At 27.7% G+C, this 23,734-nt stretch overlaps 7 protein-coding genes and 1 long non-coding RNA gene across 16 annotated transcripts in view; 3 read left to right on the forward strand and 5 right to left on the reverse strand.

Annotated features, from left to right (window-relative positions):
• LOC106790741 overlaps positions 1-1,348 on the reverse strand; it is a 2,925-nt gene extending 1,577 nt beyond the window's left edge. Inside the window, exons 1-2 of the mRNA XM_014755849.1 lie at positions 1,007-1,348; positions 4-486 (exon numbers count right to left, since the gene is read on the reverse strand). Coding sequence (XP_014611335.1) covers positions 4-486; positions 1,007-1,129 — 606 coding nt within the window. The 5' untranslated portion in view covers positions 1,130-1,348. The remainder of the gene's footprint in view (positions 1-3; positions 487-1,006) is intronic.
• An 851-nt stretch (positions 1,349-2,199) lies between these two features.
• Positions 2,200-5,196, reverse strand: LOC106790748 (rab-like protein 6). 4 transcript variants are annotated; one of them, XM_014755865.1, is made up of 6 exons: positions 5,002-5,196; positions 4,620-4,817; positions 4,061-4,545; positions 3,190-3,980; positions 2,607-3,111; positions 2,200-2,529 (listed from the first exon to the last, which is right to left on the reverse strand). In XM_014755865.1, exons 2-6 carry the CDS (start codon positions 4,744-4,746, stop codon positions 2,329-2,331), a joined length of 2,109 nt encoding a protein of 702 aa, XP_014611351.1. In that variant the 5' UTR covers positions 4,747-4,817; positions 5,002-5,196; the 3' UTR covers positions 2,200-2,328. The 4 variants fall into 4 exon arrangements, with proteins under 4 accessions (XP_014611351.1, XP_014611352.1, XP_014611354.1 ...); XM_014755866.1 differs by having other exon boundaries at positions 4,994-5,196; XM_014755868.1 differs by lacking the exon at positions 5,002-5,196 and adding an exon at positions 4,973-4,987.
• A 483-nt stretch (positions 5,197-5,679) lies between these two features.
• On the reverse strand, positions 5,680-8,989 carry LOC106790750 (histone-lysine N-methyltransferase SMYD3). Of its 2 annotated transcripts, none has more exons than XM_014755873.1 (6): positions 8,762-8,989; positions 7,061-7,302; positions 6,686-6,990; positions 6,298-6,577; positions 6,062-6,224; positions 5,680-5,985 (listed from the first exon to the last, which is right to left on the reverse strand). In XM_014755873.1, exons 1-6 carry the CDS (start codon positions 8,887-8,889, stop codon positions 5,772-5,774), a joined length of 1,332 nt encoding a protein of 443 aa, XP_014611359.1. In that variant the 5' UTR covers positions 8,890-8,989; the 3' UTR covers positions 5,680-5,771. The 2 variants fall into 2 exon arrangements, with proteins under 2 accessions (XP_014611359.1, XP_014611358.1); XM_014755872.1 differs by lacking the exon at positions 8,762-8,989 and adding an exon at positions 7,436-7,711.
• LOC106790753 lies at positions 7,313-8,544 on the forward strand. 2 transcript variants are annotated; one of them, XR_001382114.1, is made up of 2 exons: positions 7,313-7,496; positions 7,629-8,544. It is a non-coding gene; the product is annotated as an uncharacterized LOC106790753 (long non-coding RNA). The 2 variants fall into 2 exon arrangements; XR_001382113.1 differs by having other exon boundaries at positions 7,470-7,552.
• Positions 8,990-9,341: 352 nt separating the features above from the next.
• On the reverse strand, positions 9,342-11,711 carry LOC106790751 (surfeit locus protein 4 homolog). The gene is made up of 3 exons (XM_014755875.1): positions 11,447-11,711; positions 9,928-10,602; positions 9,342-9,840 (listed from the first exon to the last, which is right to left on the reverse strand). Exons 1-3 carry the CDS (start codon positions 11,495-11,497, stop codon positions 9,754-9,756), a joined length of 813 nt encoding a protein of 270 aa, XP_014611361.1. The 5' UTR covers positions 11,498-11,711; the 3' UTR covers positions 9,342-9,753.
• LOC106790752 (ubiquitin-like protein 5) lies at positions 11,660-13,249 on the forward strand. 3 transcript variants are annotated; one of them, XM_014755876.1, is made up of 3 exons: positions 11,660-11,943; positions 12,570-12,782; positions 13,113-13,249. In XM_014755876.1, exons 2-3 carry the CDS (start codon positions 12,605-12,607, stop codon positions 13,154-13,156), a joined length of 222 nt encoding a protein of 73 aa, XP_014611362.1. In that variant the 5' UTR covers positions 11,660-11,943; positions 12,570-12,604; the 3' UTR covers positions 13,157-13,249. The 3 variants fall into 3 exon arrangements, with proteins under 3 accessions (XP_014611362.1, XP_014611364.1, XP_014611363.1); XM_014755878.1 differs by having other exon boundaries at positions 11,672-11,751; XM_014755877.1 differs by lacking the exon at positions 11,660-11,943 and adding an exon at positions 12,024-12,373.
• Positions 13,250-13,563: 314 nt separating this feature from the next.
• LOC106790749 (integrator complex subunit 10) lies at positions 13,564-16,911 on the forward strand. Of its 2 annotated transcripts, none has more exons than XM_014755870.1 (9): positions 13,564-13,757; positions 13,870-14,046; positions 14,189-14,256; positions 14,356-14,599; positions 14,833-15,340; positions 15,425-15,741; positions 15,868-16,032; positions 16,172-16,430; positions 16,486-16,911. In XM_014755870.1, the coding sequence occupies exons 1-9, from the start codon at positions 13,671-13,673 to the stop codon at positions 16,650-16,652; spliced, it is 1,992 nt and encodes a 663-aa protein (XP_014611356.1). In that variant the 5' UTR covers positions 13,564-13,670; the 3' UTR covers positions 16,653-16,911. The 2 variants fall into 2 exon arrangements, with proteins under 2 accessions (XP_014611356.1, XP_014611357.1); XM_014755871.1 differs by having other exon boundaries at positions 13,599-13,616.
• Positions 16,912-17,241: 330 nt separating this feature from the next.
• LOC106790746 (protein transport protein Sec31A) lies at positions 17,242-23,458 on the reverse strand. The gene is made up of 14 exons (XM_014755864.1): positions 23,354-23,458; positions 22,576-22,787; positions 22,172-22,494; positions 21,962-22,059; positions 21,634-21,879; positions 21,265-21,558; positions 20,806-21,174; positions 20,600-20,720; positions 20,176-20,475; positions 18,951-20,104; positions 18,264-18,338; positions 17,944-18,186; positions 17,768-17,839; positions 17,242-17,694 (listed from the first exon to the last, which is right to left on the reverse strand). The coding sequence occupies exons 2-14, from the start codon at positions 22,776-22,778 to the stop codon at positions 17,506-17,508; spliced, it is 3,687 nt and encodes a 1,228-aa protein (XP_014611350.1). The 5' UTR covers positions 22,779-22,787; positions 23,354-23,458; the 3' UTR covers positions 17,242-17,505.
• Between the last annotated feature and the right edge of the window lie 276 nt (positions 23,459-23,734).

Raw genomic sequence — 23,734 nt, forward strand, 5'->3', positions numbered from 1 at the left:
GTCATTTCTGAGACAAGTAAATACATGTTCTAATTGTTCTTTGGATGGTCTACCCTCCCCGTTTTGAACCGATTGTTTATCATTAACTTCTTGTCCTTTAATGATTCCACCATTTGTGAGTAAAATAGTATTTTGCTYCAAATGATTATCCACARTAGTACTCAACATTTGTTTATTAGAAMASAATCTATTATTATTTACGATATAGAAGATATCTCTTGGTGAAGATTCATTTTCCGTCTTTTTACAATCTATACTAACGTTATATAGCAACAAATTATTTAAAACTGGTTCCGTATTTAAGAACCTACTGTGATTAGTACAGCTCTGCTGTGCTATATGTAGAATTTCATTTTTATTTTTTTTATAACTCTTAATCAATTCTTTTTCCGATTTTTGATGGAATGAATAGACATCTGCGTAAATATCGAAATCACTATCTGTTAATTTTGTTTTTGTATCCACCGAAGTCTGAGGTCCCAAAAACTGTAATATATAATATTACTTACATAAAAGCAACATGTGTGTGTAATATATACAGTATTTAGATTTTAGAATAATGATAAAATAAAGATTGTAAAATTTATATAACTTTGTATAAATTTGTATACAAAAGTAAACTTTTAATGAAAACAAATAAAAAAATTTATGCATAAAAAAATGATAATAAAATTGATTATAATTTAATGTATATAATTGTAGACAATGATGCAACTTCAAATATTATTATTATTCGAAACTTTAATTAAAGATAATTAATAAAAATAAAAACTTCAAAAAGAAAAATTGATATTCTAACAATACCACACAACGTTAACGTTGGCTCGTGCTACTCATGCCAGTTATGTAAGGTTTTGTAAGGTTAAGAAATGTCGGCATTTATTTTTATTGTTATTACATATTTATAACGCAATGTAAAATTATCATAACATAGAAAGATAATTTTACAATGTAATTGCATTACGAAGAATGAAAAACATAATTGTTTTGTTGTAATTCAACTTACCTCATTCAAAAATGAAGAGGATTTTATGTTTTTTGGCAACCGACAATCGATGGTCGTAACTTGTTTTCTCGTATTTACAAACGATGTAAGTTTATTTGAAATGGTACGAAAGCARAGCGACATTTTTAATTACTTATTTCAATATTTTTCYTACTCATACAATTCAATCGTAAATCGTATACGAAAACGTTTCATCAACGAACATTGAAACATAAGTGACGTTCTGACCTCGACATGTTATTCCAGAAACTACTAGTAACAACAAGGATATGCAGGGCTAGCAATCTTTCCGAATTGCCTAGGAAAGTTTACATTTAAAAATCAAACTAATTTGGAGAAATTAGAACCGTATTACTTATGGTAAGTTACCATCAGATTTTCTCCTTTAACTCCTTTAATAACTAATTAAATAAACAATTAATAAAGCGAACAATTACAGATTTTAAATGTGCAATTAATGTGCAATTAATGTGCAAATAAGAGCACTTATTCATTTTTTTCTGCTGTCAAGGTTCCTTGCCAGCGTTCCTACGGTAATATTTGAAGAAAATCAAATGAAGAGATGAACATTAAAAATCTTCATTTGCATTAAATTATATTACATTTATTAATAAGTTGTAACGTTTAGAATTATTTTGTTTTTCAAATATATATAGATATATTACATATGTTTAATCATATATAAACATAATGTGAGTAAAATTGTTCAGCAACCAATTCTTTACTAAATATTAAAATATTTTATTGTATATTTTCTTTTTTCCAACTTTTAAATAAAACATAATTTTGACACGGACAAATCACAGACACTTTTGTTTTGCAGCATTAATTGAACGATAATTATACAAATTTTTAAATATAAAAAGTAGTAAATAACAACATAAATTAAAATATATAAGTTAATAATAAAATTGTAACATTTTTGCTTGATAAAGAAATAGAATATTTATATAATCATGTTATGTTTACTTATTTAATATCAATGCATTATATTATTAAAATAAAAATGATTGAAAATAAAATTTGTTACGTGAATTATTCTTGAACTTTAAAAATAACTAGTTATTAATGACTGAGTCTGTACTATTTACAATCTTAACGATGATTTTTTATCTGCTTTTTAAATTTAATATGCATGAATTTAATTATTATTTAAACATTTCTTGACGTTTAAAGATTTCTTCTTTTTTGTCAATTGATGTATTATATTTTACATCAAGGTAATTTGTATTCATGCATAAAAACATGTTAGATTATTATGATACAAATAAAAAATACATATATATATATATATATATATATATATATGTGCATTGTTAGTACTATATCGCTTCATATGCAATATCAACTCCAATTCTCATGGGGGGACCATTTAGGAATTCTTCCAATTCATCGCGTCGTCTATTTTCATCTCTTGATCTATGAAGAGAACGTTTTTTCTTTTTTTCACTTTTATCATTCTTCTCTTTATCTTTTTCTTTATCTTTAGATTTCTTTTTCCTTCTTTTTTCTTTTTCATCTACCTACAATATCAATAATAAAGATAATTAAAGAAAATCAATTAAATTATATAAACCAAATAACTTGTATAATAGTTTACCTTTTCCTTATGTTTTTTCTTTTCTTTCATTATAGGACTGCTACCATTAGAACTTATATGTTGCATACTAATATTGTCAAGTAACTCTAAGTGAACATTAGAACTTGTAACACTAACATCTAAACTTTTATCACTTAATTCCAATTTATCTTTTCTTGTACTATTACAAGTTACATCTTCACCACCTTCCGGACTTTGTCGCCATTTAGAATCACATTGCAACCAACTATCAAATGCATCAGGATATATATCAGGCTGTTCATTAATTCTAATATTATTCGAAATGTGAATTTCTTGCTCTATAGATGAAATAGAATCACGTTTATTAATTTGACTTTGTGCTTCAGAATTCAATTCTGTATTATTTATTATTGATTCGCGTTTTAATTTTTGCTTATTTAATGGATTTTCTGCTAATTTTGGTTGTATGGGAGATGCCACTTCGTCAGCAGATGACAAATCATCTTCATATTCTGCTACCAAAGGATTTGCAGTTTCTACATCACTATTGAAAATGAAAAATATATTATAAATGTTCATATCAAAACAAAGGAATATGCATATGATAAAAGAACAAATTTACCTTTCTGAATTTAATTCTTCATGTTGTATTTTTTGAGGAGATACCTGATTATTGTCTTCTAAAAAAGATCTGTCTAAAGGTCCATCGTCTGGTACAAAGTCTTCAACACTGGTTAATGGCTTGTTCAAATTAAGAGCATTAGTGCTGGACATCTTCTCTGTTTCTCCTTCTTTTTTATTTCCAAAAATTTTAGACATTAATGATTGTGATTTTCCTGTACAATCTTTCCGTTCTAAATTATCATGTACAGATTCATTTACTTTATAATTATCTAGTTTAGAAGTACTTTGTGCACTAGATAAATTTGATATGGATTGTGTGTTTTTAATTGATACAATAGAACTATCTGAGGTATCTTTTATTAAATTTTCCTTTTTTGGTGGAGATTTTAATTCTATATTTTTTACAGGTATAGGAATCCCACCACCAATTGGGCCAGGCATTGATATTGACCGTCGTACTTCAGTACTTGAAGTTACAATACCATTAGAAGGTGCAATACGATGATTACTCAAAGATGAAGTGACATTGGGGACTAGAATACTTGCAGACACTGAATCAGCAAGAGCTCTTCTTCTGTTCACAAGATTGTCTAAAAATTTATTATAATCTGCATCATCACTGTCTTGGAAAAGATCAAGTTCTTGTACCGTCAAATGAGTTTCTTCTTCATTAGTCTCAAGCTGCTTCAATAAAGTTTCCCTTTGTAATTGAAGAAAAGGAAGATTAAAAAACTTATGTAAAAGTTTTAATCCAAAACCATTTCTCATTGATGATTCTGCATATCTTATCTATAAAAAAAAAAAAAGAATAAAATATCAAGCATTAATATATCATTTAATAAAAAAATGTGTAAAAATAAATTATTTACTTGTGCAGATGGTCTGTGCAATGAATCAATAAAGTATGTTATATGATCTGTTGTAACTGTTCTATGATGAGACATATCGCAATGATTGCCTAAAACTATAATAGGTATATGGCTAGGAATTTTTGGAAGTTCACGTTGAACATAATCAAATGTCCAAGTTTTGGTTATATCCATCATAATAATAACACCATTGGTCCCTTTATAAACATCAAGGAATTCTGCATCTAAAGCAGGCTCTTCAATAATGGTCTCAGTAGTAGAATTATCCATTTTTAAACCTTCCAATTTTCTTCTTCGTCTTCCACGATCCACAACATCCCATACTTCAACTTTTACTACATCATCCGTAGCCTTATAATTCCACTGAATACTAGCAACTTGTATTTCTTCAGTAGGTATATATTCTTCAACAAATTTTTGGCCTTGTAGTCTATGAAATAAACATGTTTTTCCTACATTTCTATCACCTTTTATGATGATCTTCACTAAAAATAATAAATATATTATTATATCAAATCATAAAAACTTAGAAAAAAAAGAGAGAAATTTATAATTTTACTATTATATTGTACTCCTTTAGCAAATTTTCTTTGTAACGTTGTTGGCATAGATTGATGGGCTGGTCTAGCTGATGCATTGCCAACTCCATCAGACTTCCCAGCTAATCTTTTGAAGGCAGAAAACATTTTCTTCTATTTTGATTATCTATTCGTCAAATATTATGGTCTTGTAAATTGACCAACTCTATAATGAATATCTGTACAAAAATATTATTTAAATATAATAATTAAATAAAACATGTGTTCAATTTAACGTTAAATTATATTTAATATCGCTTAATCCAAAGAAATATTAAATTACATATAAAAAAAACATTTAATAATGTTTTTAATGATTATTTTCACAATTTACACATGATATTTTTTTATAAACCTTATTACCATGAATCTCATTTATAAACTTTACCACATATTATAAATAGAACAAAATAAACAATAAAATATATATATATATATATATATATATATATAATTTCTTTCCACAGAACAAAACTCAAGCAGCTGTCAAGCTATCATAAACTGTTTCTCTTTCCTACCATAAACAACAAAAATCAAAGACTAAAGATTGTTAATTCATGGTACAATTATGTTCTTTCTGCAATGGTTAAACGCTTATATGCTGGAAATAGATGTGCTACCGATAGAGAGCGCACCGGCGTAATTGACCAATCATAATATGTTCAGTACCATCATTTCGATTTGTGCTGACCAATCACGCAGTGGACAATCGACCAATAAAAGCACAGTTTATGAGAGCTATACGAGCGGTAAAATACAAAATAAATCTACAGTCGATAAAAAAATTATTTGCAGATCCTAATTTCATTCGACTAAAGAGAATATAATAATATCTAATTCTCTAATAAATTATAAAAATTAATCTCTACCTAGATTATATACTAGTTTGTTATTTCTTCTCCTTCTTCTTCTTCTTTTTTATTAGGACTTCATCCTGTTATAGCTTTCATTGCTATTTTCTGGAGCGCTTTATTGTTTTTACCGAGGGTAGGTTGCTATCCTCACCCTCGAACCATCCTCCTTTTTCTGGGCTTGGGACACTTTGTTATTTGTTCATATAAAGTACTTTATTATTTAAAAAAATTAACAGATTATTATTACTAAATACTTTACTAAATAATTAGTGATTAAACCTATAAGTTTCTAACAGCATTCATGGCTTTGTATAAGAGAGGTTTCAAATTTTCTGTCATTAAAGTACTTCTTTCCCCGTGTGTTATTGTCAATAGAGAGTGCGCTTTTCTTAATGCATCATAAGCTAGCTTTGCTTTATTCAGATATAATTGAACTCTTCCTATCATAAGATATAATAATCCCGTTAAAGGATATCTTTCTCCATAATATAATCTGTAATGTAAAAAATAATTTTATATTTATATCAAAATAAATGTGTAAAATATTCATATAAAGATAAAATACTGACAAATATCCTGGTATAAGTCTTTGTCCGTATTCCTCTGCTTCTTCCCATGAAAATAAACGTACAGATGCGTCGAATGCTGCTTCTAAAGTACGTACATATTGGATATTTAATGCATGTAGAACACCTTCCTGTTTTCTTAGGCATATTTTACTCACATCAAGGTCTATTATTAGATAAGGAATTATAGCCTGTAATATATAAAATAAATTTCTGTACATTATGATTCAGAAGGATACAAGCCATATTTTTCATATCTTGTAAATGATGGGCAGAGAATTCCGTAACTTCGTCAAATGTTTCTTTAAAATTTGGCGGAAATTTCTCATTACATTTTTTACATTCTGTAGCATCGGAAGAATTTGGATATGTACAAGAAATTTTTGGACAAGCAGCAGCTCTTGCCGTTGGCTCTGGCTGAATGCATCTTTGGCAATCACACAAAAAATAGTATGAATTCTTTAATTCTTCACGTCTATCTTTAGTTGAACTGAGAATGTCGATATATGATATCTTTATCTGAACACAGAAATTTATATTAGAGTATATAGTATATAATTATTAGTAAGTAAGAAAGGATCATTGTAATCTTTATTTCTTTAATCAAATTAAAAATGATTATTATACCTGTGACCAATTTAAACATGGAAGATCTTCAAGTGTTCTTATAATAATTGTAGTTCCTTCAAATACAGCTACAGCATTAGGTTTGCAGCTGTGATCAATTACAGACGGTGCCAGATAAATGCCAGTTCCAATACTATTCATATCTAAATCTAATATATTAAAGGAATTGATACATATTCTACCATAAATACCCATTAACTCTGCAGAATTTGGTAATGGTATGTTTTGAAGAAATGCAAATAGAACTGCGCATAACGAAATAAAATGTTCCATTCGTTTGGCATCTTTTTTAATATCAGAGTAATCTATACAAAAGAAAAATCAGAATCTATTAATTATTGCATTAAATATTTTTTGCTTAAAAAGATTACTTACGAGACATAAGATCTTTAAATTTTCTATAATTTGTTTCAGAATAATATCCCATTTCGTCTCCTCCACCTCGATGAAGTTTTATAATTATACGAGCCATAAATCTTGCTGCATCGGGTATTGTTTTGGGTGATATTCTTTTTAAATTTGGACATTCTATTTTATGTATTGACCAAGCTTCCTTTTGACAATTACGATTGCAATAATATACGTATTGACAAACAGAACACTTGAAAAGTTTTCCACTGAGAAAAAATAATAATTAAAATTTATACAAATATGTCATAGTCTTGACACATAATGTTTTGTTTACTTTATATTATGCGACAATACTAGAAAAAGACATTAGGACCTAATTCTTATGTAAAAGTTATTTACTTTTTCAAACAATTATCGCATCGAGTAGTTCTTTGATTCGAACTTAGAACAAAAGAAAAAGGTTTGGTAGTTATAATTGTAGTGCCTTTTTTTAGAATATCTACATTTTCTTTCATTGTATGAAACATTTAGCACGTTTTATTTACAAAATGATTATAATCGTTATATCTCAAATGTTTGTTTTCTTTAATAGGTTTTCTAATACACAAGAGGAAAACATACACAAGGAATGCCGAAATTTACTACGTATACATAACCTCATATTTTTAAATCACTGAATTACAAACGTTTTTATACTGAAAGAGGTGGAAGGAAAAATAGAGGAAGTAACAAAGAAAAGACTAGGAGAGGAGATAGGGAAAATAAATAATATAATCGACAAACAGGTAAAGCTTGAGAAAAGAAATAACGTGGTAATATGAGGTGCAGATGTGGGGAAGGAAGACTGAAAAAGACAGGTAGATCTGCTGTTAATAAACAAATTTGGATTAGGAGAGAAGAGGAGGATTTAGTGGGCAAGAGTGATAGGAGGGGAGAGAAAGATAATCCTGACAGGTCTGGATAGCTGGGAGACAAAGCAAGAAGTAATGAAAAACAAAAGCAAACTCAAAGGAAGCTCGATATACATAGACAACGACCTGACAAGAAAAGAAAGAGACATCCAAGGAAACCTAGTTGAAATAGCAAAGGAGGAAGTGAAAAAAGGGAACAGGGTGAGAATAGGGTTTAGGAAATAGCAAAGGAGAAAGTGAGAATAGGGAACAGAGTAGAGATGAAGGATACGAGGGAAAAACTAAGCTGTATGAAAGCGGATGAAAAGGAGATATTAGAGAGTAAAAAGAATGAAAGGGTTGAAAGTTGGCTAAGGAGGATAGACAAGCAAAGGGGGAAGGTCAGTAAAGAACAAAACCAAAGAGTATCAATTAGAGGAAGTAGGATAAGGGAAAATGCAAGAAGTACTGTTATAGAGATTTATAGAGATAAGGAGGAGTATGATAGGTTAAGGAGTCTGTTAGGTTAAGGAATAAAGGGTAATGTTAAGGAACAAAATGTAATCCAAGTCATTCCACTTGGCTGTAAAGCTGGGAAAAATAAAGATTATATATATACAAACGTTTTTATTTAATAACAAATTATTCTACCATTATTTGTCACGTATGGAATGTTATGTTATATTTTGGATATAATTACGAAATAATAATAATAATAATGAAAAATCAAATTTATCAATTAACTATAATACATTACAAATATTTACAAAATGATAAACGTAGTACTTAATAGGAAAGATATAAATAAATCAAACTGTCAGCTCTTTAATCTTACCTTTCTAAACAGTAATCACACCTTTCGCTTCGAAATAAACTTTTTAAAATATGTGCAAACGGTTTAGACGTTAAAATCGTTACTCCCGCATTTATAAAATCTTGATTATATGCTTTTTTAATCCTCATTTTAAAGTAAAAGATTATAGTTTTTAAGCGTTAAATTAGACAGATTACTTTCGGCGAGCAAAAGCTTCTAATGTCTGCAACTCTAGATTTTCTTACCCCTTTAGACAGATAAAATTAACTTGAGTTATTTTAAGATTGGTTTATTTTAAAGCTAATATATTATTAGCAATAATAATGTCTGTTAACCTGATTCTTCAATTACATTTATAAGTACATATTTCTAATTGTATAAAAAATAAAAGTTAGTAAGAAAAATATACAATTGAATATTTTATTTACAATAACATAAAACTGTAATAAATTCTCAAAAAATAGGGTAACAATAAATTCAATTAATTCTTTTACAGACTTAAAATTAATATATTGCTTTGCAATTTCATGGAAGAATATATTGATATTATAATCATATACACTTGTATGTGCCATAGTTTAAAGACTGAGAGAAAAAAAGATTAAAAACACACAGAAAAAATATATTTTTCATAATAAACGCAGTGTCATATATACAATGCTATTATTTTTTTTTTTATATAAATTAGTCTTTTGCATGCCACTTTGTATTTGTTTTTGTTTAATTTTCAAACTCTGCTTTATGGACATAATATCATCTTTCAAAGTCCACTCTGCCTTCATATATATGGTATTATATTCATATGCGTAGTTGATTTTGAAATATGTTTTGACCATTTTGTCTATTTTAACTGAATAGTTTATATTACACTTTTTTTTTTGGAGCTGTTCATTCAGCATGCGATAATCCCATCTAAAGATCGATCGAACGTACGATGAAGTAGGAATGGGTGAAAGTTTGGCTTTACATGTGTGATAATGTAATGGTGTATTTGATGGTAGTTTATTAAACGTCTACCACTCTTTCTTGTGCTCATCCATTGATACACCCCCAGGACCCAAAGATACTAGCATTAAAAGGCCACCAATTACTGATAATGTCTGTAATTTAATATATATTTATTATTATTTAGAGAAATATGTAGATATTTTGAAAATACATATAAATATAATGAAATAACACTTTACCTGGAAAAAGTCATATTTAAGGAAGTCTCGTAATGGTTTATGATCTGGAATAGTCCACCATGCATTGTGATAAACATTCAATGCAGAAAGTACAAGTACCAAAAGTAAAGCACTAAGTTTAGTTTTATATCCAATAGTCACCAACAACATTAAAATGCTTCCCAAAATATCTTGTAAAATTTGAAGGAATGATACTTCAAAGCGAATTAAAGTTATAAACATGAATGCTAAAAGAATTCTTCCAGCAAGTTGTAATAAATTTTTAGGTTTATTATCACCAAGTGATGGAACTCCAGCAAATAATGATCTTCCTTCAACTCTGGATTCAGCCAAAACCAGAAGTAATGCACCTATGAGTGCTAAATTCCTGAACAGGAATTGCATATCAAATAAGATACTATAGGCAAATGTCTGTAAAACCAATATGAAAAATAGAACTCCACAAGCTATGTTGACTTTCCATCTTGCAATGACCATAACACATCCTCCAAGCTGTCCAATTAAATTAACAAAAACGAAGACATGAGCTAAAAATTTTCCACAACCCCAAGACATATCCATATATTCTTTCTGTTCGTTCCATTGAAACCACATTCGAAGTCCATCTTCCAAAAATGTAGATATAAGACACAATCGTGCAAGAGTTGGTAATATATGCTTCCCACTACGTATAACCTGTCATAACAAAAAAATAAAATAATAAAATTATCATTCCATTTAAAGATATAACAAACTTTAAATCAATTGTAATAGCCCAACAACATTTAATATATTTTTATTATAAAAATTATAAATTAATATAACATTAATCTTTCTCTCACATTACAGTAATATAGTTATAAAAATAAATTATTAATATTAATAAAGCATAATTATTTATAATATTCATAAAAATAAAACATTTAATTTCTGTATAAGATAAAATAAAATAAAATAAATTCTAGTAATTGAAGCAAATAAAATAAATCTTAAATAAACAAATATAGATTACATATACAATAGCAATATAATATATGATGATATGCATAATTTTGTTCTCTTAAAATTGCATTGAACAAATGTATATTATAAAGTTAAATATAATTTAATTTAAATTATTGTCAATAGATATTTTAAAATATGTTGATTATTTAAAATTTATATTGATGAATTGTTAAACAAATATATAATATAAATGAAACCATAAATTAATATTTTACTAAAATATAGACATACAACATCGAATGTACTCATAACCTTTAAACATTACAACTTGTCTACGATTTTAATTAATACTTTGCATTTGAAAACAATGTTTGATGATCTTTTTAGTCAAGAATAAAACGTATATATCAAAATATATATGGAAATATGTGAGCAAACATGTTATAATGGATACGATGACGTTGACAGGAGATACTTATATACCTGTGGGTGCTTGTACCGTCTTTTTTGAAATCTAATATACATTATGTTTTGTATATAATTAATTAAAAACAAATAACAACAAAATGAAAAATAATAATATTGATTATTTTACCTGATCTGCTATTTCTTCGGCTTTTGAAAGAACCTCCTGCGAGATCACCATCGTGTTTTATTCAAAAAGTAAAAAAGTGTGCACATACATACACACGTGTGCGCACACAAGACTACGAAGAGAAATGAGAAAGAGAAGGATAGAAATATAGAATAGAAAGAGAGAAAGATTGAGATAGGGTAAAGACGAGCACGCTGATCTCTATACTTTAACACGACTACAAACCACTGTACACGATACTCGGACTCCTCTCAATGATGTGGAGATTGAGTTAACGTCATTTCCGGCATACGTGGTCGAAAAATGTACGTATGATCAGAATCCATTACAGATTTAAAAGATTTAATTCGCCATTATTTACATACTGAAAATTATTACTATAAATATTAAATTACCATAAATGTAACCAAAGAGATAGCTATTAACACAATATAGTTATACATTTAACCCATAACTCCCGTTACATATTATAGATTTCTAATATACCGCGTTAAAGGGTAAGTGACGCTTTTAATGTCGATTTAATATTTTTTTTGTGAAGAAAAATGCACATATATATGTATAATAGTCTCTATCATACAATGCAAGTACAGAAAAATATATAGATATATTTTAACGTACTTATAATATCATATATTTATATACAAATGTATGTTTAATGTTCATGTTCTGATTAACGTAGTGATGCAAAAATTTTGAGGTTAAGTAGTGTCATTTGACTACAATTGTCAAAAAGAAATATATTTTTAACAAAAATTGTTTATTTGGATTTACTATATTATCAAGATTTTATTATGATGCAATTTTGACAAAATATATGCGTAATAATAATTATAATAAAATTGGAATAATATATCACATATCAAATTATATATATATATATATATGTATATGTATTAGCGTGAACAAATATATACAATTAATTTTGTAAGTATAATAATAGTAATATGCATTCTATTGCAATTCTACAATATTGATATTATTAAATTATTATCATATTTATACTAAACAAGAATAAGCTTAGATAGGAATAAAAATATATAAGCTATATAATAACTAATTAGTAATAGATATGAAATAAATTTTTAAGTAATTTTATCAAATTAATAATTGAATTTTGTAGACTTGAGGAAAAATTAAAACCGACATTATAAAAAAATGTTAGAAATAACTTGCAATGATCGATTAGGAAAAAAGGTTAGAGTGAAGTGTAATCCAGATGATACTATCGGTGATTTGAAGAAACTTATAGCAGCTCAAACAGGAACACATTGGGAAAAAATTGTATTAAAGAAATGGTACACTATCTTCAAAGACCATATTAAACTACAGGACTGTATCCTTCAATATTTTAAGTCATCTATATGAGCAATTCATAGGCCAAAACGATTAACTCTACGTGTAGAATTATTTTTTAATTTATTGTCAAAACACTTGTGTGATTGATGTTTAATTTTTTATATTTACAATAAATTCTTTCGGTAAGTACACCTAATGTCACCAAATGACCATTGAATAATAACTGAAATGGTGTATACAAATCCATCACCATTTTCTCTACTTTTTGTTTTATAGAACTAATCGATTTGGCAAATGAGCGAGTCATTATAGTTTTGTTATTAGCAACAACTCTTCTATTAATGCTTTCCTTAATCAAATGCTTCAGATGAAATACACGATGGCATGAATTTAGAGTTATATTATCAATAGTTGTGTACAGATTCGATATAAGTACTTATAATATTTTAATGTATTAATAATTATTATTTTCCACTTGTATTTAAATAAATTTTTTATTTCAAATAATATTAATATACGATGTAAATAATATTAATTTTTCAAATATAAGAGGAATGTAAGAATCCTTTAATATTAATGAAGTTAATTACGTATTTGTTATATTTGTTATGAGTACATAACAAAAAGTAAATTAACAAATTTGATAGGTATACAATTATATATATATATTTAAGATGTTTAAAAATATGTACGTATAACTTCAGGGATGGTTTTACTGTATTAATTACGTAAAAAAGTTCATATAATTATATTTATGATCTTGTATATATGGATGTACATATATTTATATATATAATATATGGAACTCCAAGCCCAATATAGTGCCACCTAGCGTTTAATAGATTAGAGCGACGTCGATCTACAAGTTCACGTAGTAGACAACTGCATATAATTTTTAAGTTTTTTTTTATCTAGCATCATGTAAATGCTATTAGAAAATGTTTCTGATATTAGCGAACAGCTTAGGCTTACTAAAGACATTTTAGTAATTTTGAAACTGATTCACGTGCGAGTAATGAAAACATAACCTTTCATTTTTAAATTTCTTTACGATTTGATGTACTTCGTACGATTCCTTATTAGAGATTAAATATCATAAACAAATATACACATTTACTTTTAAGAAAACGGAGATACCTTGCTTCACGATGTTGGAAAAATCTTCCGGAGGAGAAAATCAATTATCGAAAGAGGATTATTTAATAATGCGTGCTAAAGAAGCATTATCAAGTGACATTTATGCAGCAAAGTCCTGGCTGATCACCGCTAAATCATTATTTCCTCATAGTGCGAAAGTTCAGGTATTTAACGTATTTAAAATATTATTTTGTAAATAAATATTTATCATCATTTTTTGAAACAATTCTTTTAATGTAAAGATCATTGAAGTTGTAAAAATCATAAAGGCAATATATAATACATAAAAATCATTATATTATTCAGTTTGAAGCGTACCGAATAGAAAAGCTATCAAAAAACGTCAAGGAAGCTGCAAAATGTTTTAGTGAAATGTACGTGTGATACTAATAATTATTTAAAATTAATTTATATGAACTTGATGAAAATTAAACTTACATTTTTTTTTTTTTTTTTTTTTTGCATAAGAGCAGGTTTCAGAATTTTCCAGATGATCGAGATATTTGGAAAGAAATTAAAATAGTTGCAACTTGTTTACGTTCCGAACAATGTGATCCAGAGACAGAATTTTTATGTCAAATGTTTCAACATATCCCTCAAGATTTACAGCACCGTTTATTAGTTATGACAGCTGATCATAGTGAAGATACAATGGAACATTGTAAAATGTTACTTCTTTTAATACGTAAATTTCCTCAAACTACACCAACACATGGAGTCAGTAATTTGAGATAGAGTTTCTCTATACAGGGTGATAAAAAGAAGAGTTCGATATTTGTTAATTTACGCCAAAAAAATTGATTTTAGGACTCATATTAATTAGACATTCTTTACTCATTTCGATGAATACTACAAGCCTTTTAAATATCGAACTCTTTTCTTTTTATCACCCTGTATACATTATTACAAAGATACACATATTTATTTAAGATATTATTTATAATTTTTAGCCACGTTTGGTGGATATTCTACTCTCTGCAGAAAAACATAATCATCCGGGACGTGCTGTAAATTGTTATAGACGGTTATTAGCTTGTGATACATTACCATTACTTGGAGCTGCTCCTGTTGAACTGAACCCTCGTCTTGGATTAAGATTGCTCTGGAAAGCTGTGGAATTTTATTTAGCATATATACAGCATCCACAAGATATACAAATTCAATATCCATGGGATAGACTTTTCCATGTAGTCGAGTTAATCGGAAAAAAATTAGGATGGGAATTAAGCAATTTATTTTCCATGCCTTGGAATCGGGAAACATATAGCGAGAAACTACAACAGTATGCAGCTGTACATGCAGCTAATTTATGTGAAGAAGTTGTTGTACGACAATTATTAATGTGTGCAATTGTAGTATTATTAAGAATACTAAATGAACATGCAATGCTTATTAATAATGGGGAAACTATGAACTGCTTAGTAGAAGCTTTTGGAGAACTAATTTCTTCTCTTACTGGTATAACATTTTAATTTTATAAATAGTAGAGTTATAGCAAAAAAATATTATAGAAAAGTAACAAATATTCTTTTTTATATTTAGAGCCAAAATTAAAAAAACGAAAAAGGGAAGATAACTCAGGAATTGTTGTAACTAGTGATGGAGACTACAGTGGCAATGGTCTCGGTTTTGCTGTTAAACTGTGGGATTTATTGCACAGTAGTGATTATTTACAAATAGAGATAGATAAACTTAATCAACAGGCACGATTGGATGCATGGTTAAACCCATTTGCAACTGATTTAGCTATGTATAAAGGCTTGCATCATGAAGTGTTAACTAGATTATCTCAAGAAGGTTCCTCTTTGTCTACTCATCTGCGATTTGCTAGTACTTGCTTTTTTTTAAAAGATTATAAGGTATGTTGCCTTTTATATTATGCAAATGTTAAATATATATCAATATATTTATAACATAAATTAGTTATATATATAAAAATGTTATATAAAAATGGGATAAAAATTTTATTGAAACATTTTTTATAGGGTATGTTAGAATATATTGTTTTAGTGGCAAGCTCTTTACCTTCAGTATGCGGAAAAGTATCTCATAATTTAACCGTTCCATCAACGAGACATTTGCATTACCTATCCCTCGCACGTTACCCTGTTTTACAATATTGTTGCAGGTTACTTCTTTTAGCTATAAAGGTACCGTATAATCCGCTAAATATTATTATAATTGCTAGAAAACATTATTCTAAAATACAATTATTTCGTAACGATTTTAAACCTAAAGATTGTAGTTATTTAATTTGGCTTTTAAATGTTTATAATTTATATATTTCAGGAGAATTTTTCTATACCCGGAACTGTAGGAGATTTGGCTATTGGACATGCATTAGTTTTAATGCAGATTGATTGGCCGCAAGAAGCTAGCACATTATCTATAATTACTGAAAGAATTATTAATCGTGGATCTTTTGTATATCCATTATTTCAATCATATATTATATGCGTAGATATTTTAGAGGAATTAACGTACTTATGGACAGAACATGGTGGTGGTGTATCTTTAGATATCGCTACCGGTTCAGGAGTATTACAAAGTATGTATATTTCATTAAATTATTATTGTACAATAGTACAATATTCTTTTTATAGGCCGACGTATTACAACACGTGGTGCTGACAAAGGAGTCCGTGAAGAAGTGAAACAAGCTATGCGACGCCAAGCAGCTCGAGACGGTGTTGATCCATTAGACGAATTATTGCAAAAATTTATTGTCAATGAAAAGAGCGCAATTTTACATAGTTTAATTATACAGTAAACTATTATTTCACTTAATTCATTTCTGAAATAAGTAACATATACACATCTACAGTTATTTTTTTTTTTATCATAAGTATCTGTAAATAAGTGAATGTTAGATTTTTATAAATTATTTTATCGGGACTATAAAGCATGTACAGATTTACATATTTTCATATATATAATGTATTATTTAATTTCTTGGCTTCCCACGTTTTCTGTCAATTTATATAACAAAATAATTACAAAATACAGCTCAAATAAAAGTCCATATATGTGTATTAACGAGTAAATCATATTTATATTTTAAATACTTCCACTTGTATATAAACATTATCGTTTTCTTATTTAATTTTATTTATTAGAACAAATTTAAAACAATTAACGTAAGTGTAAACATTAATATTACAATAATTATTCTTCTTATTTCTTTCAATTTAAAGTAAGAAAGATGCTAGAAGAATATTTTTGTATACAAAAATAAGTTTTTATCTTCATTATTCAAAATCAACTTAAATATTGCTTATATACATTTCTTTTAAGTTAAAACCAATTAAGGAAATAATTTATATAAAAACAGTTATAAAATATCAATATACCTTTTTTTATGGTCTTTTAACTATTCATCAATATATTACAATAAAAAAGACAGGTTACAAGGTTGTATCGAAATTTTGATACAGTGACAGAAGAGTGAAAAATATAAACTCCATAAATTATATTTATACTATTACCTGTAAATGATGTAATAAAGAAATTGAAAAGATATATACTTTTTTCAATGTAGAATAAAATATATCTTTTCACAAAAGATGATAAAATAAACCTTTATAACGAGGATGTCTACCGTACATTTTTTAGTATATCATATTTTATCTAATGTAAACTCCTAACTGAAGGGCACTTTGAAGTAATACTTTGATACCAGGCATAAAAGAAGATATCTGACTAAAATCTGGACCTGATACTAGTTGCGTGTGTAAACTTAGACCACTAGAGTAATTTCCATTTTGTACCATCTCTGATATTTGATGTAATCCTTGAATGGTATTTTGTGATAACTAAAAAGTAATTTAAAAAATTGTAAATATAAAAGCAATTTATATGCATGAAATAGTATGATAATTTACGTACTCTATTTTCTCTGAGACAATCATATAGTATTTCCAATTTTTTAGATACATCTTCTATTTTTCTCTTAATTTGCTGAAATAAAAATAAAAAAAACAAATTAATTTGTAATATGTTATTATGTAATATAAAAGAATACATAATAAAATAATATTTAATTTAAATGAATTAGTATTTACCGGATTTGTAGCACTCTCAAAGCATCGCATTTTCAGTTCATCTAATACAGTTTTCAAATGAATATGTTCCTCAGGTATTGGTGGTTTTGTTTTCTCAGGTTCCATAGCTTTTGCTACTGTTACAGGTTGTGTAATATCAACAGGTTTATTATATTGAGTACTAGCACTTGGAATGTTATGAACATATTGTTGTGGATTATAAGGTGCCTGAGAATCATTGTAATAATTATCTTGTGGTAATATCTGTAATAATTTATAAGATATTGTAATTACTATAAGGAGAGAATAATAAATATGATATTTAATTTTTGCATATTTACATTAGGCTCAGGTTGTGGAATTGTATTTCGCAAAGGATGTAGTATTGGACTTTGAGGTTGAAATTCATATTTTGGCTGAAAAAATTATTAAGTTATAATTATATAATATATTATATAAATATTTATCTATACTATAATTTTTTATTATTTTAGCAAATATTGTCATAATACACAAATAACCATGAAGTATATAATACTAGTCTTTGTATAAAAAGCAGTTTATAGCAGCTAAAAATGAATTTTTATGTTACATATTAGTTATCTTAATATTCACACAAATGCTATTGTTAATCTAGGATAAGTAATGTCATTATATATCCATAATAATAGTTTTGAAAAGATCTATACATAATATGAAAGGCATATAAGAAATAAATAAAAATGGCAAAGAGGGGAGTGGCACTCTAAACGTTGAAAATTAACGAAACTACCTTTACATTTATATTCTTCAAATGTTTTGCTTTCCATTTCCGTGTACCAGCATGTTCCGCAAACATTTCACTTTTGTTGTGTAGTGCCAATATTGGCTATATCATTTAAATATATACATACATATATATATATGTTATCAGTCTTTATTTTAATAGCCATGCATTCATTTGACTTCGAGTACATGATATAATTACTCCTTATCATACTGATTAAATTGTTTCATAGAGAATAATAGATTAATATATAGTAAATTACCTGCGCTCTAGAACTTTTGGCCATTGGTGGGTCATTCCATCCAGATGATTGTGATATTGAATTATAACTATTTTCACTGTTGTATGCTGACATTTGGGAAATCGGTTCCGGATTGTATTGATTATATGCGTCTACTTGAGAAGAATTTTGAGACATAGACATCATACTAGATGATAACGGTGGTTTAAAAGATTCTGTTTCTTTTGACGGTATGTTCATGAAATTATGTGATTGACCTGGAAATGTGTTGCCAGGAACAGGTGCTTGTGGCTGATATGGATACTGTACGTTGTATCCTGGTACAGATCCAGTTTGTTGAGAAGAAAATGCTTGTGGTTGTTGAGTAAAAGGTTGTTGAAAAGCACTTTGACCATACGATGACGTAGACTTTACAGATGGATCTATAAGATATTTGGATCTCGATTGAGGTCCAACGCTAGACGGTCTTGAATTACTAGTAGTATTTGATCCAGATGTAGGAGGGGGCAGAGGAGGGGACTGTAAACTGCTTTGTTGTCCATATGGGCGTCCTGTTGGATATTGATCGTAATGCGTCGATTGTGTTTGAGTATGAGCAGAAGGTGTTACAAAAGATTGTGTTGATTGAATATTATACGGAGTTGATGTTGTTCCAAATGATTGTTTAATAGGAGTAGTATTCCAATTATAATTAGGAGATCCAGCAATTGTTGATGTAGTTTGTGATAATGAATTATATGTATTTTGAAAATTCTGATTTTGTAAAGGTCTATGAGTTTGTTCATTATAATTTTGTTTTATTGGCGCTTTCTCTATGGTTCTTTTGGACTCTTCAATATAACCTAAAGCTCTACCAAGCCTAAATCGTAAATTTGTGATCCTTTGTTCCTTGCTATTTTCAAGGTAAATCAGAGCTGTTTCAAGATTTCCTTCTGCCGCTAGCATTTCAGCATATTGAGCTAGAACATTAGCAATTTTACCTTCAATATCAGTTTTTCTAATACCTTGAAATTCTAAAGCTTTTTGCATTATTATAATCAATTCCACAATTTCTTGGACTTCAGCCCCAGATGTTTCTATTAATTTATTTAAATTACCAGAACAGATATAGCATATTTGAGCTTGTTTTTTTAAATCAGGATTTTCGCTAGATGCTAAACGATCTCCTAGCATGTCTAAAATATTAAATAATATATTATAATGACGCTTAATCACAATCTGAGAAAAAAAAGAATTTATCACTTACCACACAACGTTGATCGTTCTTGACCATGTGTAAATATACCTATTAATACTTCTTTCCAGCAATTTATATCAACATTTTTAACAATATCAGTCCAATTTTCACTAACTAATGAATTTATAATTGAATTAAGTGCCCCAGTATGTTCCGAGAAATATCTATATTGAGTTTTTGCTAATAATTCGGGTCCTCCAGTCATTGAAAGAATAACTGCATCTGCATATTTTTTACTTTTAAAACATAAAGATACAGCAGCTTCAATATTTCCCAAAAGAATTGCTTGTGCAATAAGTCCATCATCATCTATAATGAATAAAATGATAATTTAAATATCTAAAACTTGTTTACCTTTGGTAATAGATTACAAATTAATTTAATTATAATGTGAAGTATTTATTATGTAAATATCAAGATTTATTAAAATTACCATCAGAAATATTTATTTTGAAATTATTATTTGTAGACATTGCAGAAGCTGTAGATTTTTTCTGTTGTTCTTGAACAATAGCATCAAATACTGCACCTCCATCTATATTACCATTTGTTACCTATTACATTACAATTAAAATAGATTTAATTTGTATTATTTATTCTATGTAATATTTTGTAGGATTAATTGTAATTAAAGCTTACATTGTTAAGATTAGCAATACCTCCTGCAAGTGTATTTATTTCATCCTGAGGTACAAATTGATTTAATTTGTTATTCATTGCTTCTATATTATATCCTAATAAATCCAATATGTCTTTTGTGACATTATTGTTAAAATATGCTTTAACACAATTCCAAATTTTTTTAGTGTGTTCATCTGTTGCATTATCGATTTTTCCTTTACAATAATCGGCATACTGTTCACTCTTAAGGGTTTCTTCTAATTCATTTGATCTTTGAATGAGATCTGGTTGTGTAATTACTTGTGATATTAATACTTTTCTATTTGAATTCATAGGTAAATTTGGGTCTGCTGTTTCATTTTCAAAACTTATTAATTTACCACCGAACTAAAAAGGAGTAAAAAATTAATAATGGTATTAATAATTATAATTTAATTGAAAAAACAACTTATATATATATAAGTAATATATTCTTACACCAAATGAAGCTCCAAAAGGTTTCTTCAACCATTTTGGTGCTTTTGTCAAAATTGCAATTGATTCTGTTTGAACTGTAGGATGGGGTTGTGTAAAAGGATCCATCCCAGGAAATGAATCAACAATTTTGTTCGATGTTTCACTAGATACTTCTTGTTTTCCACCGAGTAAAGAATATATAGCTGCATGCCCATCGAAACTAGTTCCAACAATTAAACCTGGATGTCGTGGACACCATGAGACATCAAAGTTCCATTGATTTGTTTGTGTTAATTCACATATTACTTCTCCATTCTAAATTTATAAATAATTTGTCATTGTTAATTATAATTAAAATACATAATCTTCTTAAAAGTAAATCTTATATACCGGTTCATTTGAATTTGGATTCCAACATAAAATTCTATTATCTTTTGCGCTACTTAAAAGAAGATCTGGATCATGAGGGTTCCATGCTATTGAAAGAACACCTCGTTGATGATTCTGTAATGTCTTTAAAGGTGATGTGGCAAATCTTAAATCCCATAATTCAATAACAGGAGCTTGATCATCTTCCGATGCTAAGCATAATTGTGTCGCAACATTTGGATGCCATTGAACTACTTTCCATCGTACCTTCAGGCATGAAATTATAATTATTCTGTGAATATTGTTTTTAATCAGTATTTGTTTCTATAAAAAATAAAAAATATGCTACCTTTGAATTGGCATCTGTTAGTTTGATTATTGGTTCATTTTTTCTTAAATCCCATATAACACAACGTTGTAAAAATGTGGAGGCAAGAATATGTTGTACTAGAAAGTATAACAAATATTTTTTGCTATTAATTTGCACACACACACACACATTATACAATATATAATAATATTTTAATTTATTCTGAATTATATATTATAGAATAATAACCTTGTTTGTTCCATGCAATATATTGAACATCTTCTAACGGTTGACTTTCAGATCCAGGTTTCATTGGAGTGTTAATATTTACTACATCCCATATATAAATTTGGCTGTCAGCTGCACCGGTTGCTAATAAATTTGCTTGAAAGGGATTAAAATCCATTGCCCTTACTCGACCTGTATGTCTATCCGGACTACTTATTAAACAATTGTTTTCATTGTTTAACATTTTAGAAGCTGAATAGATTTGTATTGCACCATAATCGCAACCACCAACAATTATACCTGCCGGGTTATTACCATATGCTCCCCAAATTATTTTATGATATCTGTTAAAAATTTATAAATTTATTAAATAATATATTTTTTAATATCTAAAGTAAGATACAAAGAAGAAAAATAATTAAAACCTGTGATCACTGGCCACGCTGGCCTTCAATTCCATTTCATATCCTGGCTGTTGTAAATTAATTGAATACAAATCAAGACTAGCAGAAGTATTAAAACTAGCATCCAGCTGTTGAGCTGCAGTTCCAGCAGCTAATAAGATTGGATATTGGGCAGGCGGAGACCATGCCACATTGACAGTTTTTAATAACTCCTTAACCTTCATCTTTGATATCTTATAACATAAATGATACAAAAATAATAAACATAATATATAAAAGTATAAGACAATACATATAATAGATAAATGATTATATACATAACATATCATTAATGAACTTATTAAAATTTAATTATAATAAACTAATGTTTTACATATTAAATTCTTTTTAGTATTTTTATTGATATAATTAATTTAATATAGTATACGATATTTATAATGAATTTTTAAAAACTGTTCACTATTTACTATAAATAGAAATATAATAGCTTATTAAAAAGTTTCAGCATATTAAAATACGTCATACATTTAATTTTTAATTGTATTTTCTCTCGTTAACTGGAACTGTCAACAATCCTTATGCACAAATATATGCATGAGATTTTCGATATAATTTGCTTTTTTTAATTATAATATCATTATGTAAACATTAAAATTTTATTTTAATAAATTTTATTGAAGTTTTTCTTTAAGTAAAGTTCAGCGACCTATTACATTCAGTTCTGTCATACCTCTCAATGTAAAATACTTTTTTGCAATAATATATTCATTTAACAATAATATGATTTATTATTTCTTACCTTAATATAATCGAGTGAAGAAAAGTATTCTAAGATTGATATAAAACAGTTTTAGTTATGTCAAGCAGATTGCTATCAGCCGTTAACTCTTCCAACGTGGCGAACTGCATACATAAACAAGTGCTGACATCTATTATTATTTCTACTATCTATTATTATCATGGTTAGTAAAATAATATTTGTTTATTTCAATATGAGAACTTAAAAAGTCAAAGAATAATACGAGATCAGGTTTATATTACAAAAAAATACAGAGCAACATAGAAGCTCACAAGTCTACTTTTCGCGTAACCGCATTCATTGCAGTTACTAACCTGAAAATAAGTGGGCGATAGCAGGTACTTAACGCGATGACGGTACAACACAAACTATCAAAGAATA

The sequence above is a fragment of the Polistes canadensis genome, unplaced genomic scaffold (genome assembly GCF_001313835.1).
Source record: "Polistes canadensis isolate GaletaPanama2010 unplaced genomic scaffold, ASM131383v1 scaffold_258, whole genome shotgun sequence".
NCBI classification, from domain to species: Eukaryota; Metazoa; Arthropoda; class Insecta; order Hymenoptera; family Vespidae; genus Polistes; species Polistes canadensis.

What these genes read in the sequence shown, in the direction of transcription:
- LOC106790748 (XM_014755865.1), bottom strand. Translation starts at nt 4,746, where the DNA reads ATGTTTTCTGCCTTCAAAAGATTAGCTGGGAAGTCTGATGGAGTTGGC. An exon ending in TAAAGGAGTACAATATAATA is followed by an intron (nt 4,546 to 4,619) that starts GTAAAATTATAA and finishes TATTATTTTTAG; the next exon opens with TGAAGATCATCATAAAAGGT. An exon ending in AGAAAAAACATAAGGAAAAG is followed by an intron (nt 2,530 to 2,606) that starts GTAAACTATTAT and finishes TTGATATTGTAG; the next exon opens with GTAGATGAAAAAGAAAAAAG.
- LOC106790750 (XM_014755873.1), bottom strand. Translation starts at nt 8,889, where the DNA reads ATGAGGATTAAAAAAGCATATAATCAAGATTTTATAAATGCGGGAGTA. An exon ending in TGTGATTACTGTTTAGAAAG is followed by an intron (nt 7,303 to 8,761) that starts GTAAGATTAAAG and finishes ATTTTTTCTCAG; the next exon opens with TGGAAAACTTTTCAAGTGTT. An exon ending in ATTTAAAGATCTTATGTCTC is followed by an intron (nt 6,991 to 7,060) that starts GTAAGTAATCTT and finishes TCTTTTGTATAG; the next exon opens with ATTACTCTGATATTAAAAAA.
- LOC106790751 (XM_014755875.1), bottom strand. Translation starts at nt 11,497, where the DNA reads ATGGTGATCTCGCAGGAGGTTCTTTCAAAAGCCGAAGAAATAGCAGAT. An exon ending in CCGAAGAAATAGCAGATCAG is followed by an intron (nt 10,603 to 11,446) that starts GTAAAATAATCA and finishes TTGTTATGACAG; the next exon opens with GTTATACGTAGTGGGAAGCA. An exon ending in TTAAATATGACTTTTTCCAG is followed by an intron (nt 9,841 to 9,927) that starts GTAAAGTGTTAT and finishes ATTAAATTACAG; the next exon opens with ACATTATCAGTAATTGGTGG.
- LOC106790752 (XM_014755876.1), top strand. Translation starts at nt 12,605, where the DNA reads ATGTTAGAAATAACTTGCAATGATCGATTAGGAAAAAAGGTTAGAGTG. An exon ending in CCATATTAAACTACAGGACT is followed by an intron (nt 12,783 to 13,112) that starts GTATCCTTCAAT and finishes CAAATGCTTCAG; the next exon opens with ATGAAATACACGATGGCATG.
- LOC106790749 (XM_014755870.1), top strand. Translation starts at nt 13,671, where the DNA reads ATGCTATTAGAAAATGTTTCTGATATTAGCGAACAGCTTAGGCTTACT. An exon ending in ACTAATTTCTTCTCTTACTG is followed by an intron (nt 15,341 to 15,424) that starts GTATAACATTTT and finishes TTTTATATTTAG; the next exon opens with AGCCAAAATTAAAAAAACGA. An exon ending in TACTTCTTTTAGCTATAAAG is followed by an intron (nt 16,033 to 16,171) that starts GTACCGTATAAT and finishes TATATATTTCAG; the next exon opens with GAGAATTTTTCTATACCCGG.
- LOC106790746 (XM_014755864.1), bottom strand. Translation starts at nt 22,778, where the DNA reads ATGAAGGTTAAGGAGTTATTAAAAACTGTCAATGTGGCATGGTCTCCG. An exon ending in TAACAGATGCCAATTCAAAG is followed by an intron (nt 21,880 to 21,961) that starts GTAGCATATTTT and finishes TCATGCCTGAAG; the next exon opens with GTACGATGGAAAGTAGTTCA. An exon ending in CCAAAAGTTCTAGAGCGCAG is followed by an intron (nt 18,339 to 18,950) that starts GTAATTTACTAT and finishes TAATTTTTTCAG; the next exon opens with CCAAAATATGAATTTCAACC.